General features: G+C 43.4%; 2 protein-coding genes across 2 annotated transcripts; both read left to right on the top strand.

The window, feature by feature from the left end:
* The first annotated feature begins 964 nt into the window (after positions 1 to 964).
* On the top strand, positions 965 to 3,284 carry LOC137000714 (uncharacterized). Its single transcript, XM_067358056.1, has 2 exons — positions 965 to 1,459; positions 1,523 to 3,284. The coding sequence occupies exons 1-2, from the start codon at positions 965 to 967 to the stop codon at positions 2,165 to 2,167; spliced, it is 1,140 nt and encodes a 379-aa protein (XP_067214157.1). The 3' UTR covers positions 2,168 to 3,284.
* LOC137000715 (uncharacterized) lies at positions 3,095 to 4,341 on the top strand. The gene is made up of 2 exons (XM_067358057.1): positions 3,095 to 3,100; positions 3,274 to 4,341. The coding sequence occupies exons 1-2, from the start codon at positions 3,095 to 3,097 to the stop codon at positions 3,916 to 3,918; spliced, it is 651 nt and encodes a 216-aa protein (XP_067214158.1). The 3' UTR covers positions 3,919 to 4,341.
* The last annotated feature ends 9,755 nt before the right edge of the window (positions 4,342 to 14,096 follow it).

Consider the following 14,096-nt stretch of genomic DNA (forward strand, 5'->3'; position numbering starts at 1 on the left):
AAGTAGCCCTGCCCGCCACCACACTCTTTGAGCTCCTTTACTACGTAAAGGAGCTCCATCAGTAACTTGTGGGCCTTTGCCCACAAGTCTGCCGCGGTAGCCGCGTTGTGCGAGGGGCCCGCGTGGCACCCCCCGCACCGCCCGACGCATGATGACGACAGGGGAGAGGCCGGGACGATACCTCTCCTTCGCCGGCCCCTGGGGTTCCGAAGCCCCTGGTGCGGTAAGTGCTCTCTTTTTGTCGTCATCTATCATATGATGTAATTTTTTTAACGTGGTTGTCTTCCACGGGGGGGTTTTGTTCGGGGCCCCCCGCCCCTAGGGCGGTTGTCGACCAAGACTCACAAGTCCGCCCTACCCGGGTTTTTTAACATGGTTTTTCTTCCATGTGTGCGCTCTTAGACCCCGGAGACTTCCGGGGAGCCCCCCCACCACGACAAGGTGGCGCACAACGGGGGGGTCAGGAATATACTCCTAAGCGTTGTTACGGTCTTTACGGGACACCCTGTATATTATAAATATTAATTTAAATTTAATTTTAAGGGAACTTTAATTCAAGTAATAATATTTGAAATAATAAATAAGTAATAATAATACCAATTATATAAATTATTTGTAATGGGTAACATATAAAAGCAACGTATCTGAATTTTTAAATTGTTTAAATTTAAAATTAGTAAAAGAAGCGGATACAAAATAGTAAATAAAGGAGAAGTTTTTAATCTCCTTGCAAGTATGTAGTCGGTTATAAAACCGAATGTTCCTTCATGTTTTGTCATCGTGTGGCCCTGTTTGTGACGACCGTTAGGTAAGGGAACAATTGAAACTTTTAGGGAGTAACGGTTACAGTTTGATAGTGGGGGCAGACCTATTGGCGTCTGCCCTAGCCAGTCTGCCCTTGCAAATAGCCGCAGCTACATGTGCAGATATTTCTCGACGATCGAAAACGTGAAAAATTGTAACAATGGTAGAAAATGAAAATACTATTTTTCAACCATCAACAAGTGGGGCGACGATCGACCTTGATATTGGACAAGAGGACTTTCCGTTTATGGCGTCTTATATTAAACAAGACATTACAGACGGTTTAAAAGTTTGTTGTGAAATGTTAGAATCCTTAAAAATCGCCGAAGGATTTCCAAGTGAAGTTATAACAAGTATAAAAGCAAAACTTCTGGGGGAAAAAATGACCAAAGCCATTATCGAAGTTCTTAAAGATTTTGACTTCTACGACGACCATGCCCTTTTTTTGCCAGAAGAAGAAATTTTGGAAGAACTTGAAGAAGAAAAAAGCCCGCGGACTGATTCATCACCGGAGAAAGCGGATTCCAGCACGTATTCGTCTAGTACGTCCATTCCTTCACAATCAGAATCCGAAAAAGAGTATGAACTTCAATGCAAGAAGCGTATGATTGCTGGTTACATACCATTGGAAACGAAGATAAAAATTCTGAATATGGTAAGAGAACATCCCAAATGGAGTATACAAACAATTCATAAACGTGGAGGAAGCGCTCTTTAACGTAAAAGTGATTTGAAACGATGGCGTGCAAAAATCGAGCAAGGTGGTGGTGTTAAAGAAAAGTACGAGGCTATTAACAAATGGACCATTGATCGTTTTTGCGAAGCCAGGGAACAGAAAAAACCAGTGATAACGCGGATGCTGCAACAATGGGCTTCCCAAGCAGCGGTACAATTTGAAAGCCTTAATTTTATAGCGTCTCACACATGGGCAGTTAAATTCAAACAGACCTTTAAAATTCGACAAAGGAAAGTCACGCGATATATTAAATCAAAAAATGCTTTGAATATTCCAAATATATTAAAAAAAGCAGAGAAATTTCAAAAGCGCATAGCTAGGCAAATTTTTAAATTTGACAGAGATTATGTAATCAACACCGACCAAACCGGCTGTGAATATCGAGTTGATGTGCGAAGAATTTTATCTACCAAAGGCGAAAAAAGCACTAAAGTTTTTCTTGGAGATTTCAATAAAATCACCCACAGTTATACGGCACAGTATGCGATAATTGCCTCGGGAAAACTGCTGCCAAAAGTATTCCTGTGCATGCAAGAGCCGAAAGGGATGTTTGGTCCTCGTGTCTTGGCTGCAATCGACAAGTTATCGGAACAGGGATGTTCCTCGGAGAAGGAGAATGTGTACTAGATTTGAGGGCAATTTTGTACTGAATTGTACTGACTACACGCGCTACCTATACTGCAATAGTATTAATCATAAATTGGCGGGATATTTAAATTGCCCTAACTGTGATTACTTGATTGTTTACATAAAATATGCATTATAATTTATTATTACAAATAAAATAGATAAATAAACAATAAAAGTTATTTTTCTATATTTTTATTACAAATTGGTATTTATAAATGCACTTTGCAAGGATTTTTATTTTATTGGAATGTATAGAAATTTTATATTAATGTAAACTTTATTATTATTTAAAACCCTATAATTTATAATTTATAGTAGCACAATCATTTTATATTAATTCTAACATAAATAAACATCTGCTTTTTGCATATAACAATACAATATTTTGTCGTTAATCTTTGAATGAACAACAACTTACATTATTAATTTGTGTTAACACGACAATTTGGCAGTAATCTTAGGACAAATAAACGTTAAAATGTTATTAATTCATAACACAACAATTTAGTGTTAATTTTAAGATAAACAAATTTTTATCGCTTTTTCATTCATATAACTTTAAAATAAACTTTAGAAACACATTATTAATTTATAATAATCCAACAAATTACAGACAAAAATTCGCGTTATTAATTTATAATGATAAGACAATTCAACATTAATCTTTCGATCAATAAAAATTTGCGCTAATGGGCGCATTCAACATTATTACATATCAAGATAAAGTAAAATAATAAAAACAGAACCCGTATTTTTATAACTGATCGCAGTCATTATCACATCCGTCAAATAAATCGCATTATATTTTGACTTCTTGCTCGAACGCGTTGTCGCTATTTGTACCTTTGATCATTTTTTTTACAGAAAATGTTTCGTAATCGATTACTTTATATTTTATGTATCTATGTATATGTTTATACGTCTATGCAAGTTTGTCTGGATGGGCCCTAAAGGTTATAAAATGTAAAAAAAATTAAATTACTAAGTTATACTTATAAAATTGTACTAATTTGTACTTTGAACTGAAAATGTACTGATAATCAGTACAAAATATTGTAAAGAGGTACTGACGTACTAAGATTTGATGAATTGTACTAAAATAGTACAATTGTGCTGCAAAGAACATCCCTGTATTGGAATGCTATGGCAATGTACACGTCACCGCCTCGAAATCAGGTAAATTAACAAAAGATCACTTTAGCCAATTCGTCGTAAGCATTATTAAACCATATTGCAACGACAATAAATTCCTGCTCATCTTGGACTTGTGGGCAGGGCAAACGGATCCAGCACACTTTAATAGTGTTTTTACCGACGACGACGGAAATTGTAGTTCAACAGTAGAAATTATTCCACCTCATCGCACGCCGTACTGCCAACCATGCGATGTATACTTTTTTCGACAAGTAAAAAACTTTGTTCAAAGAATCCAAAATTCTGTTGAAGTTTTACAACAAAATCGGCAGCTTTCTTCGCGAGAAGACGCAATAAAGATTCATTCTTTAATTCATTTACAATTATCAGCGGCAGTTTTTACAGATATGATCAAGTACGCTTGGTTTGCATCAAAATTAATTCTTCAAAGAAATGTGTTTGGAAACGTCAACGAAATATGTTTTCCCCCGGACTTAAATAAATGTGTATGTGGTATTCCTTTATTTATTCATTGTGCAAACTGTAGAAAATTTATATGCTTTAAATGTTTTTATGATGTTTATCATTCAACTGATTGTTTCGCATCGAAATAATTGAATTTTGCAATAAATCCACAATAAATAATTGAATCTTATAATAAAAGTATTCACATTCATATTTCGATGTTTGTTTATTCTTTTTCCCCTACGATTAATTATTTTAAAAACTAGAAATTTAAATTACTGTCAATATTATTTCTAATTAAATTTTAAATTTAAACAATTTGAAAATTTAGATACGTTGCCTTTATATGTTACCCATTACAAATAATTTATATAATATTATTATTACTTATTTATTATTTCAAATATTATTACTTGAATTAAAGTTCCCTTAAAATTAAATTTAAATTAATATTTATAATATATATGATATTAAATTAAATTTTCTATTTCAAAAATTTGCATACTATATCAGTATCATCAAAATAAATAAAAATGAATAAAAACACTCATTAAAAAAAAAAAACAAAAAAAGTTATTGCTCACCTCCGTGAGCGAACTTGGATCTTATGAATTATGAAGCAAGCGCCTGACTCACGGAGCTAATCGCACTGGTTGGAAATACTGTTACCGGGTGTCGGCAGAGACCTCTCCCTGCCGGCATTGGTGAGAGCAATGCTGGAGGGAGAGGACAAATGGAGGGCCGTCTCCTCCTTCTGTGACAGAGTCATGTTGCAGAAGGAGGAGGCAGAGAGAGAGAGAAGGGGGGAGGCGGTGGGAGGGGGAGGAGATAATGCTTCTTCTCAGCCGCCGCCAACACAACCTCCCCGCCCCCAAGGGGGCAGGTAAAAACAGGGCCTCCCCGGGTGGTGACGTTCACCAAAACCCGGGGGGAATCTCCCTGGGGGAGGGCCCGCTTTAGGACCCTCCCAACTCAAAAGGCCGGGGGGGGGGAGAAACCCCTAGGAAATTCTATCTCCCCTCCGGCAGGGGGGGTCAGTTGGGAGCGGGGGCTCCCGACTGGCTTCAGCCCCCCCATCAAACACGGGAGGGCGGGGAAAGGTTGCGGTAGCCCGGCCTTTCCCGCTAACAAGATGGTAATCATGAAAAGGGGGGGATTAAACCCCCCTCCTTCTCCGCGTAGAGACCGTAAACGGTCAGACCTGAGGGAGGGTGAGATGAATACCGCTGGTGATGCCTCACCCTCCCTCTATACGGTCCAGGAAGGCTACCGGCAGGGGTTTTAGTGGGTATGCCTGGGGACTTTGCCCGCAGGAGACTCCCACATAACCCACGGGATTCCCCCCGAGACCCGTGGGTATCCATAAAGGATTTCCCCTGCCTCACTAAAAAAAAAAACAAAAAAAAAATACTGTTACCGGGAAGACTCATATGGCGCGCCGCGGCGCGCTTCGGATAAGGCCAATCTTCACAAATTTATTACTCCGAAACTAAGGCCTATTCAATCAAACGCCAGGATACGTATCTTTTTTTTTCACTTCCAGAATAACCATAAAAATTAGGATCAAAATCCCAGGGTGACTCACCTGGTCCTCCCCTTGTTAGAGCTGTGGGGGAGACGGTCTCCGAATCGGAGATCCGTGTGGGGCCGTTGCGCGCTGCCATGGCACGCGCACGGTTTGGACCCAGGGCCCTGCTGGGGCCGCGGTCAAGGTAGCGGAGGCGGGGACAATCAGTTTTGATTGGTCCATTGTTCGGGTTGAGCTGCTTCCAAACAGGCCGGCCTGCTGCTTCGGCTGCCTTGCACGCGGACACACGCAGCAGAGGTGCCCGTCCAAATTGGATAGGGCCTTCTGTTGTTTTCAGTGCGGAGAGGAGGGGCACAAAGGGGTGACGTGTAAGCGTCCCCCTTGCTGCCTCCTGTGTACCACCGCCGGGAGAAAGGCGGATTACAGGGCCGATCGGAGAAATGTTCTCCGGTCCCCCCTGCGCCTCGCGCCCTTCTTCCAGAGAGGGAGTGGAGGGGAGGAAATAAGTCCTCCCCTACAGAAGCCCTCCAAGGTTCGGGCCCTCTCTGCTTCGAGGCTACCACCGGGTAAACCAGGGCCAAGAAGCAGAAAGAGGGAGGGAGGATCCCCCCTGTGGGCGGGTCAAAGGGCGGCGCCCTTACTTTTTAAGTGGGGGCGTGTCTAGCTGTCATCCATCAGCAGAAAGTGGATCACAGGGCTTTGGCCCTGGATGGTGTAGCGTAGGAGGGTGGGGGGAGAACGCAGGTTCTCCACACAAATAAAGATACACTGGGAAACCGGCCGCCGGGGGGGATGGCTGGAAGTAATACGTTAGTGGTTCCCAGCCTTCCCCCAACAACGGCAGCTCACGGCAAAGCAACGGGGGTGGGGTTTTGTTGGTAGGCGTCTGGGGGAGTATGTGGGGTCGCAAACCACACCCCCAGACGAATCCAACACTACTCTCTGGCGGTGGGTTCCTCGTTAGAAACTTACATTGCACGTCAGAGGGTGTCTTTGGAAGATTTCCCACCCTCGGGGAGGAACTTGCCCCTCCCGCAAAAAAAAGGTGGGTTTCTTCTTGTTGCGTGTCACTTTGTGAGGGAGCTCACCGTGGGGCGGCTTGTTGGAGTCGTTTTATGGTGCTAAGAATTCCTTCTCACGGTTCCTTCTACGGAGGGAATGGGAGTCCGGCGACTCCTCAAGGGACTCGTCCCAATTCGCCGGTAGGGGTTGGCGGTTCTGACTGCAATCGCCCGGGGTGCCTGGACCCGTTAGGAGTGTTTTTCACTCCACCGGGATAGAGGAGTAAACCTCGAGAAAAAATTCGGGGCTTGACCAGCCTCGTTAGCACGCCGGTGTTCCGGCATAACGGTGGGCCCCTTATTGCACGAGGGGGGGTGTGGCGTTTCATACCGTAACCTCAGTTTATGGGGGTTATGGGGCCGGGGGCCGGTGCTAGCTTAGCTAGTACAAGCTGCGAGGGTGGTAAAACCTCTATAAAAAGACCCGGGTTGGTCGGATTCGTGAGCCTTGGTAGGTAGCCGACCTAGGAGAAGGTACTCCGATAATAAACTACTAGGATTGGTGGGGGGAGGTGCGTAGCTCTTCTCCCCAGTTGTTCCCGGACTCTGCGCATTCGGCCGGAGGTCGTCCTTCCCCGTGCTCGCGCTCATACACACATATACATTCATACACACATACACTTTTGGCCCCCGTACTATCTGGGCGCCTTCGCTGATACGAAGCTGCTCGGAAGTCGGGAGCCACGCATGCATCCGGCGGGGGGCACCCGCGTATCGTGGTGATGCGTGGGATGCCACTTTCCGCCTTCCATACACTCACACATTCATTCATCATCACGTGCACTCATACACCATTCTTGCGCGCACACACACACACGCACGCACGCACGCACGCACGCACGCACGCACGCACGCACGCACGCACGCACGCACACATTATTTACCTTCATTCACGCCCGCCCGGGTGGGGACTTGTGGTCCGCCTCCGCGGGCCGGCAAGTGGTGGTGAGGGGGCGGCGGCTGCGTCGGGACGCGTTCTTCGGAGGAATCCGTATTCCATTGCGGTATCGGTATTCCTTCCGGGGGCGCGCTTTCGGAGTATGTCGCCGCGCGTGATCCGCCGCATGTCGGGCTTCATGCGGGCGATTGAGCGGGGGGGGGGGAGGTTCCCTCCGGCCGGTCGGTGGCGTGCGCTGAGCGGGCCAGTTGCTTTTCGGTGATCCGTGAGGCGTGCGCGCCGATTTGTGTGTATGGGTCCGAGACAACAGAGTAGGAGTCTCAAGCCAAGGTGGAAGGCATCGTGCTGAAGGCTGAATGGCCATAGAGACGTAAAAAATGTGCGGTCTAAAACGATCCCTGTGGAGCGAGTTGCGCAACCCCACTGTATATAAGTCGCATCATACCGTAACCCCAAGTCTGGGGCCGGTGTATGCATTGTGCATACACGGGCTACAAGGGTGGAATAACCTCTATAAAAAAACCCGGGCAGGACGGGCTCGATAGTTCTGGTCGGCAACCGTCCTAGTGGAAGGAAAACCACGATAAAAATCCCGGAGAAGAAAGCTCTGTTAAAAAATTACAAACTATGGATAAAACAATGACGACAAGGAGGACAACGTTACCGCCTCAGGGGTTTCGGAACCCCAGAGACCGGCGAGGGGGGTATCCGGTCCCGGTGCCCCCCCCCCCCCTGTCGTCATCGTACGACAGGCTATCCAGGGCGTGCCATGCGGGCGCCCGGGATTTCAGTTCTACCGCGGATGGAGATCTGTGGGCGGAAGCCCATAGGCTGTTAAGGATTCTCCTCGTTATAATCGAGGAGATCAGAGGAGGGCGCACGCAAGTGCCGCGTGGAGGGGCGGAAATCCCGGAGGGGGGGGGGGCGTTAAGCCCACTTCCTCCAAAGCGGAGAAGGGGCCTGCGCCAGGCAAGTGTAATGCCTGGACGCAGACCCGGAGGAAGAATGGGCTCGCGTCCATTCAAAAAGAAGAAACGGGGGGGGGGAAGGGTTGATATGACCCCCCTCCCTCAGATGTTTTAAGTGCCTACGGAGGGGGCACGAGAGGTGGCGGTGCCCCTCTGCGGTGGATCGCAGCTTATGCTGCCTCCATTGTGGGGGTGCCGACCACAAGGCACAGAGCTGCTCGCAACGGAGAGCGAGCTGCCCAGCCTGCGCGGAGGAGAGCAGGAACGCGGCTCACCGGATTGGTGGCCGCACCTGCCCCCCCTAAAAGAGGACAAATGAAGAAGAGAAAAAAAGGGAAGGGGGGAGGGCTAGCCCCCCCCATCAGAACCTTTCAAGGCAGAGAAGGGGGGGATACTATCATCATCCCCCCCAAGTCTCCTCCATGTAGAGAGGGAAAGGAGGAGGAAATCCTGGGAGGGAGAAGAGAGGGGGGATGCTTATTCCATCCCCGTTATTACCCTCTCTTCCGACCCCCCAGGCAATTGAGATGGAGATAGAGGAGGGGGTGGTTCCCCGGAGCTCCTCAGTTGAGGAGGTAGAGGGGAAGTCCAACCCCCAACCCTCTGGAAGGGAGGAAAGAGATGGGGAGAGGGGGGGCCAATAAAAACCCTCTACTCTGCCACATCCCAAAGAGGAAGGTGGAGACCGGGGTTGGGGGTGGGAGGGCCACACAGGGCCCAAGTCCCATCCGCACTCAGGAGAAAGGAGGAAGGAATGGGGAAGGGAGGGGGGTCCATTCAAGGGCCCACGCCCCGCCCCCATCCCCGTTCCAGAGAAGGGGGGAAAGGTGAGGGGGGAACGAAGGATTCTTTCTCGACATTACCTTCCCCCAAACCGCCTAAAGGGGGAAGCTCGAGGCCCCCCAAATCCAGGCGGAAGAGTTGAGAAGAAGGGGGGTAGAGTTGGGTCTCCGTGAAGAAGGTGCATGGGGCCTCTCCTCCCTCCCCTCCCCTTCCCAAGAAGGGAAGGAAGGAAAGGGATACCAGCCCCCCAGCCCCCCCAAAGAGTGGGGATTGTGGGGAGGAGGACGGTGGTACAAGATGGGAGAAAGCAGTTGGAGAGGGAGGGTATGGACCTCCCCTCCAACAGAGGAGAAGGGGGTACGGAGGAGGCGGCGAGCGAGGGTGAAGGCGTCGCCTCCCCGACCGTTGGGATTAACCGACCGGGGAAATGGAGTAATGGTCCCCTTTATAGGACCACCTTCCGGTGGAGGAACAAAGGGAGGGAGAAGGGGGGGTGCTGGAAGATGCACCCCCTCTACACTACCGACAGATCTGGGATATGGTCAAGGCGGAGTGGAGGCGAAGGGAGCTGGGCTCTAAGTGCATCAATGCGTGGCTGATGCACGACGAGTCCAGCGAAGAAATGGCGACGGAGTGCCTCGGTCCTACCCGTATGGGATGGATCGAGGTACTCAGGAAAGTTGCCGAGGAGGTGTCTGATGAGTCCTAAAGACTCACCGGGACAACAGAAGAGGAAATAGTGGTGGTGGCGGCGGGTGAGGAGGAGGCCGTCGCCTCCCCTGTAGAGTGTCCCTCGGCAGGGGGGGATCGCGAAAGGGAAGGTCTCCCTTCCGGGGTCCTCCTCCGGTGGAGGACCTTAAGAGGATGCTGAAGTGACGGGCAAACTCCGACGCGAAAGCGCCATCATTTCGATGGTACTAAAAATAAAATGACATTATCGGCGCAGCCTACGGACCTATGCCGCGTAGGTCCGTGTGTACGCATTTGTTTGTAGTGGTGACTCACTACACTGACGTGTGGTCTGTGTACGTGTGTCATCGAAAGTTTGTAAACAAACGATGCTTGCGCTTGTTTCCTTGACTGAAATTTCGTTGCAAGGCTGCAATATAATGTCCGAGAAAACATAAGCGTATACAAGGTGTCAAATAAATACAAACTAAATATGACAAAATAATAAATGAAAAATATACATATAATACTATATATATCACTGAAGAAAAATGTCATATATTTTTCTTATTTTTATCCTTATGTAGTAATAAATACTAAATAACTAATTAATCAATTAATTAATATATACATATACACATATATTCAATAAATAGTTATCTTTATTTTGTATTTTATATGATAATGACTGAAATAATGGAAGCATATATCATTTCAGTTATATAAAATACAAAATAAAGATAACTATATTCAATATGTATATGTATGTATTCAATAATTAATTAACTTATTTATTTATTTTGTATTAATTACATAAGAATAAATTTAGGAAAAGCATATAACATATTTTTCCAATTAGATATATAGTATTATACATACATTTTTCAAATAAAATATTTTATCATATCTAACTTATATCTATTAGACACCTTGTATAAGTCTATTTTGTCTCGTATGTACATCATTCAGCCATACGCTAGAATTTTAATTGCAAGAAAAAAGGTTAAATGACCTTATAAATTATCTGATAAAATATAAATAGACCACACGTGCAGTAAATTGCTAACTAAAATAAATACGTATTTCTTCAAATCTGTCAGCTGACGTTAGATCGCCTATGACAATATTTCTTAAAATCTGCCAGTTCACGAATAAATCGTCTTTGGCTCTCTTTTTTCTAAACGGTCAGCTGACGTTAGATCGCCTCTGACAATATTTATTAAAAATTGTTAGCTGACGTTAGATCATTTCTGACAATATTTCTTACAATTTGCCAGTCCACGAATAAATCGCCTTTAGCTCTCTTTTTTCTAAACGGTCAGCTGACGTTAGATCGCCTCTGGCTATATTTATTAAAAATTGTCAGCTCACGATAGATCGCCTCTGACAATATTTCTTACAATTTGCCAGTTCACGAATAAATCACCTTTAGCTTTTTTTCTTCTAAACTGTCAGCTGACGTTAGATCGTCTCTGACTATATTTATTTAAAATTGTCAGCTCACAATAGATCGCCTCTGACAATATTTCTTACAATTTGCCAGTTCACGAATAAATCGCCTTTAGCTCTCTTTTTTCTAAACTGTCAGCTGACGTTAGATCGCCTCTGACTATATTTATTTAAAATTGTCAGCTCACAATAGATCGCCTCTGACAATATTTCTTACAATTTGCCAGTTCACGAATAAATCGCCTTTAGCTTTTTTTCTTCTAAACTGTCAGCTGACGTTAGATCGCCTCTGACTATATTTATTAAAAATTGTCAGCTCACGATAGATCGCCTATGACAATATTTCTTAAAATCTGCCAGTTCACGAATAAATCGTCTTTGGCTCTCTTTTTTCTAAACGGTCAGCTGACGTTAGATCGCCTCTGGCTATATTTATTAAAAATTGTCAGCTCACGATAGATCGCCTCTGACAATATTTCTTACAATTTGCCAGTTCACGAATAAATCACCTTTAGCTTTTTTTCTTCTAAACTGTCAGCTGACGTTAGATCGCCTCTGACTATATTTATTAAAAATTGTTAGCTGACGTTAGATCGCCTCTGGCTTGTATTATTCTATATTGCCAGTCCACGAGAAAGCCGCCTCTGGCTTGAAGACAAGAATAAGAATTTTCTTCTAATGCCAGTTCACGAGAAAACCGCCTCTGGCTTGTCTTATTCTATATTGCCAGTCCACGAGGAAATCGCCTCTGGCTTGAAGACAAGAATAAGAATTTTCTAATGCCAGTCCACGAGAAAACCGCCTCTAGCTTGAAGACAAGAATAAGAATTTTCTAATGCCAGTCCACGAGAAAACCGCCTCTGGCTTGTCTTATTCTTTATTGTAAGATACTTTTATTACGTCATATGCTCTATGTATATATATATAATGTATATTATATGCTCCATATTATCTATATTCATATCAAAATATCTTTCTAAGAAATTGACATCATTTTGTATACTTTTTTTACAATAAATATATGATATATGCCATATTTTTTATTTCTAAAGCATGAAATATAAAGATATTTTTATTTTTTTGTGTTTATTATTTGTAAAATAATCTTGATAAAAGAAACAACATTAATTTTGCGACTTGCAATAATCTGTTTCATTATATGCTTCTTTTAAATACTTACAATTAGCCTTATTTTATGTGATTAACTTGGTATTTAAAATACGTATCAAAATCGAAAATGTATTTGTATTACAGTAGAAACGAAACATTCTTGTCTTACAACAGAGAGAAATGGCAAAATATAATATTGTCTAAAGTACAGTCTAATAAAAACTGTTAAAATTGAACATTTTATAAAACCACTGTAATTCATGAAAAATCAGAACTATTATTTAAAAAATATAAACATATTTCGACTGTGTGTTTTAAACTGCACCACACATTCAAAATTCACAGAATAAAATTATTTCTGCAAAGTTGTGTATAATGTCAGTGGAAAAGTGATTTATTTGTTATTACATATACATGATATTTTACCATTCCTCTCTGGTGTAAGACTACAATGTTTTTTTTCTACTGAACTAGAAATTAATTTTACATTTTGATGTGTATTTTAGATACCAAGGTAAACGCATAAAATAAGGCTAATTGTAAGTATTTAAAAGAAGTATATATTGAAACAGATTATTGCAAGTCACAAAATTAATGTTTTTTTTATCCAAATTTTTTTACAAGTGATACATACAAGAAACTAAAAATACTTTTATATTTCATGCTTTATAAATAAGTTATATGACATATACATTTATTATAAAAATATATACAATATACAAAATAATATTAACTTTTTACATAGATACTTTGATGTGAATATACATAATATGGAGCACATAATATATATAATATAAACACATGAAGCACATGAATAAAAGTATTTTACAGAAATTAGAATATGAATGTATGTAACTAAATAATATAAATATTTGCAAAAATGTTGCAAAATTTATGTATAATACATACACTTTTTTATCCTTCAGAGTGCCTTCAACCCATTTTTTTCAGCCGGGTTTTGTAGCACATAACACAAACACACACACACGCACAACTAACACACATAACTAACCTAAAAGATTCTGTATATGACAGATAGCACTGAGAACTGTATAGCGCCTCTATCCCAAAATCGCGGAACTAATCTATAGCTCTTTTTTATTTTCTTCTATATTGCACGCATGCTTTGCATAAATCTGGAAAAGTATGGCATTTTGAAAATAAGTTTCTAAGCTCTATTTTTTTGGTTTTCCATTATTGTTTCATACGTTCTTCTTCGGCACACACTCTTGTTTTGCAGATTGAAGCAGTATAATTTTGATATAAAAGATATAATTCTTTGAGGTGACATTGTCGATAAATTTTCAAAATTTTTTTTTATTTTTTGCTTTAAATTTCACTATACACCGAAAGATTAGCATGTGCACTTTACTTACACCAAAGGATTTGTAATTCTATCAAAGCAATAAAAAATGCCATACTTTCCAGAAAATTAGAAGTTCGGTCGGTAACAATATGACTTCAGCATCCTCTTAATGGCGACGGGTGGGCGGTGGGTGTCGATGGACCCCCCGATCCCCGAAGAGGTTAGGGAGCGGATGCAGCAGGACTGGGATGCCCATGGCGGCGAACCCGGCTGCATCAGGTTCGGGGACTCGTTTTTCAGCCGCCGCTCCAGCGAGAGGAGGATGGAGGTTACGTACTCCGGTTCCAACTAGGTGGAAGGGGCCGGAGTGCTGAGGAGAGTAGCCAAGGAGGCTGCACTTGAGTTCCCGCATTGGGAGCTCGTTTCGGAGACACAATTTGTCCCTCGAAGGCCCCCAATGCGGGGACCGCAGCTTCCGAAACCGGCTAAGCTTCCCCCGCCTTTGGGGGAGGCATCCAGGTTTCTCCTCGGGGAGGACATGGACGAAATCCATGG

Source organism: Linepithema humile, chromosome 6 (assembly GCF_040581485.1).
Source record: "Linepithema humile isolate Giens D197 chromosome 6, Lhum_UNIL_v1.0, whole genome shotgun sequence".
Taxonomy (NCBI): Eukaryota; Metazoa; Arthropoda; class Insecta; order Hymenoptera; family Formicidae; genus Linepithema; species Linepithema humile.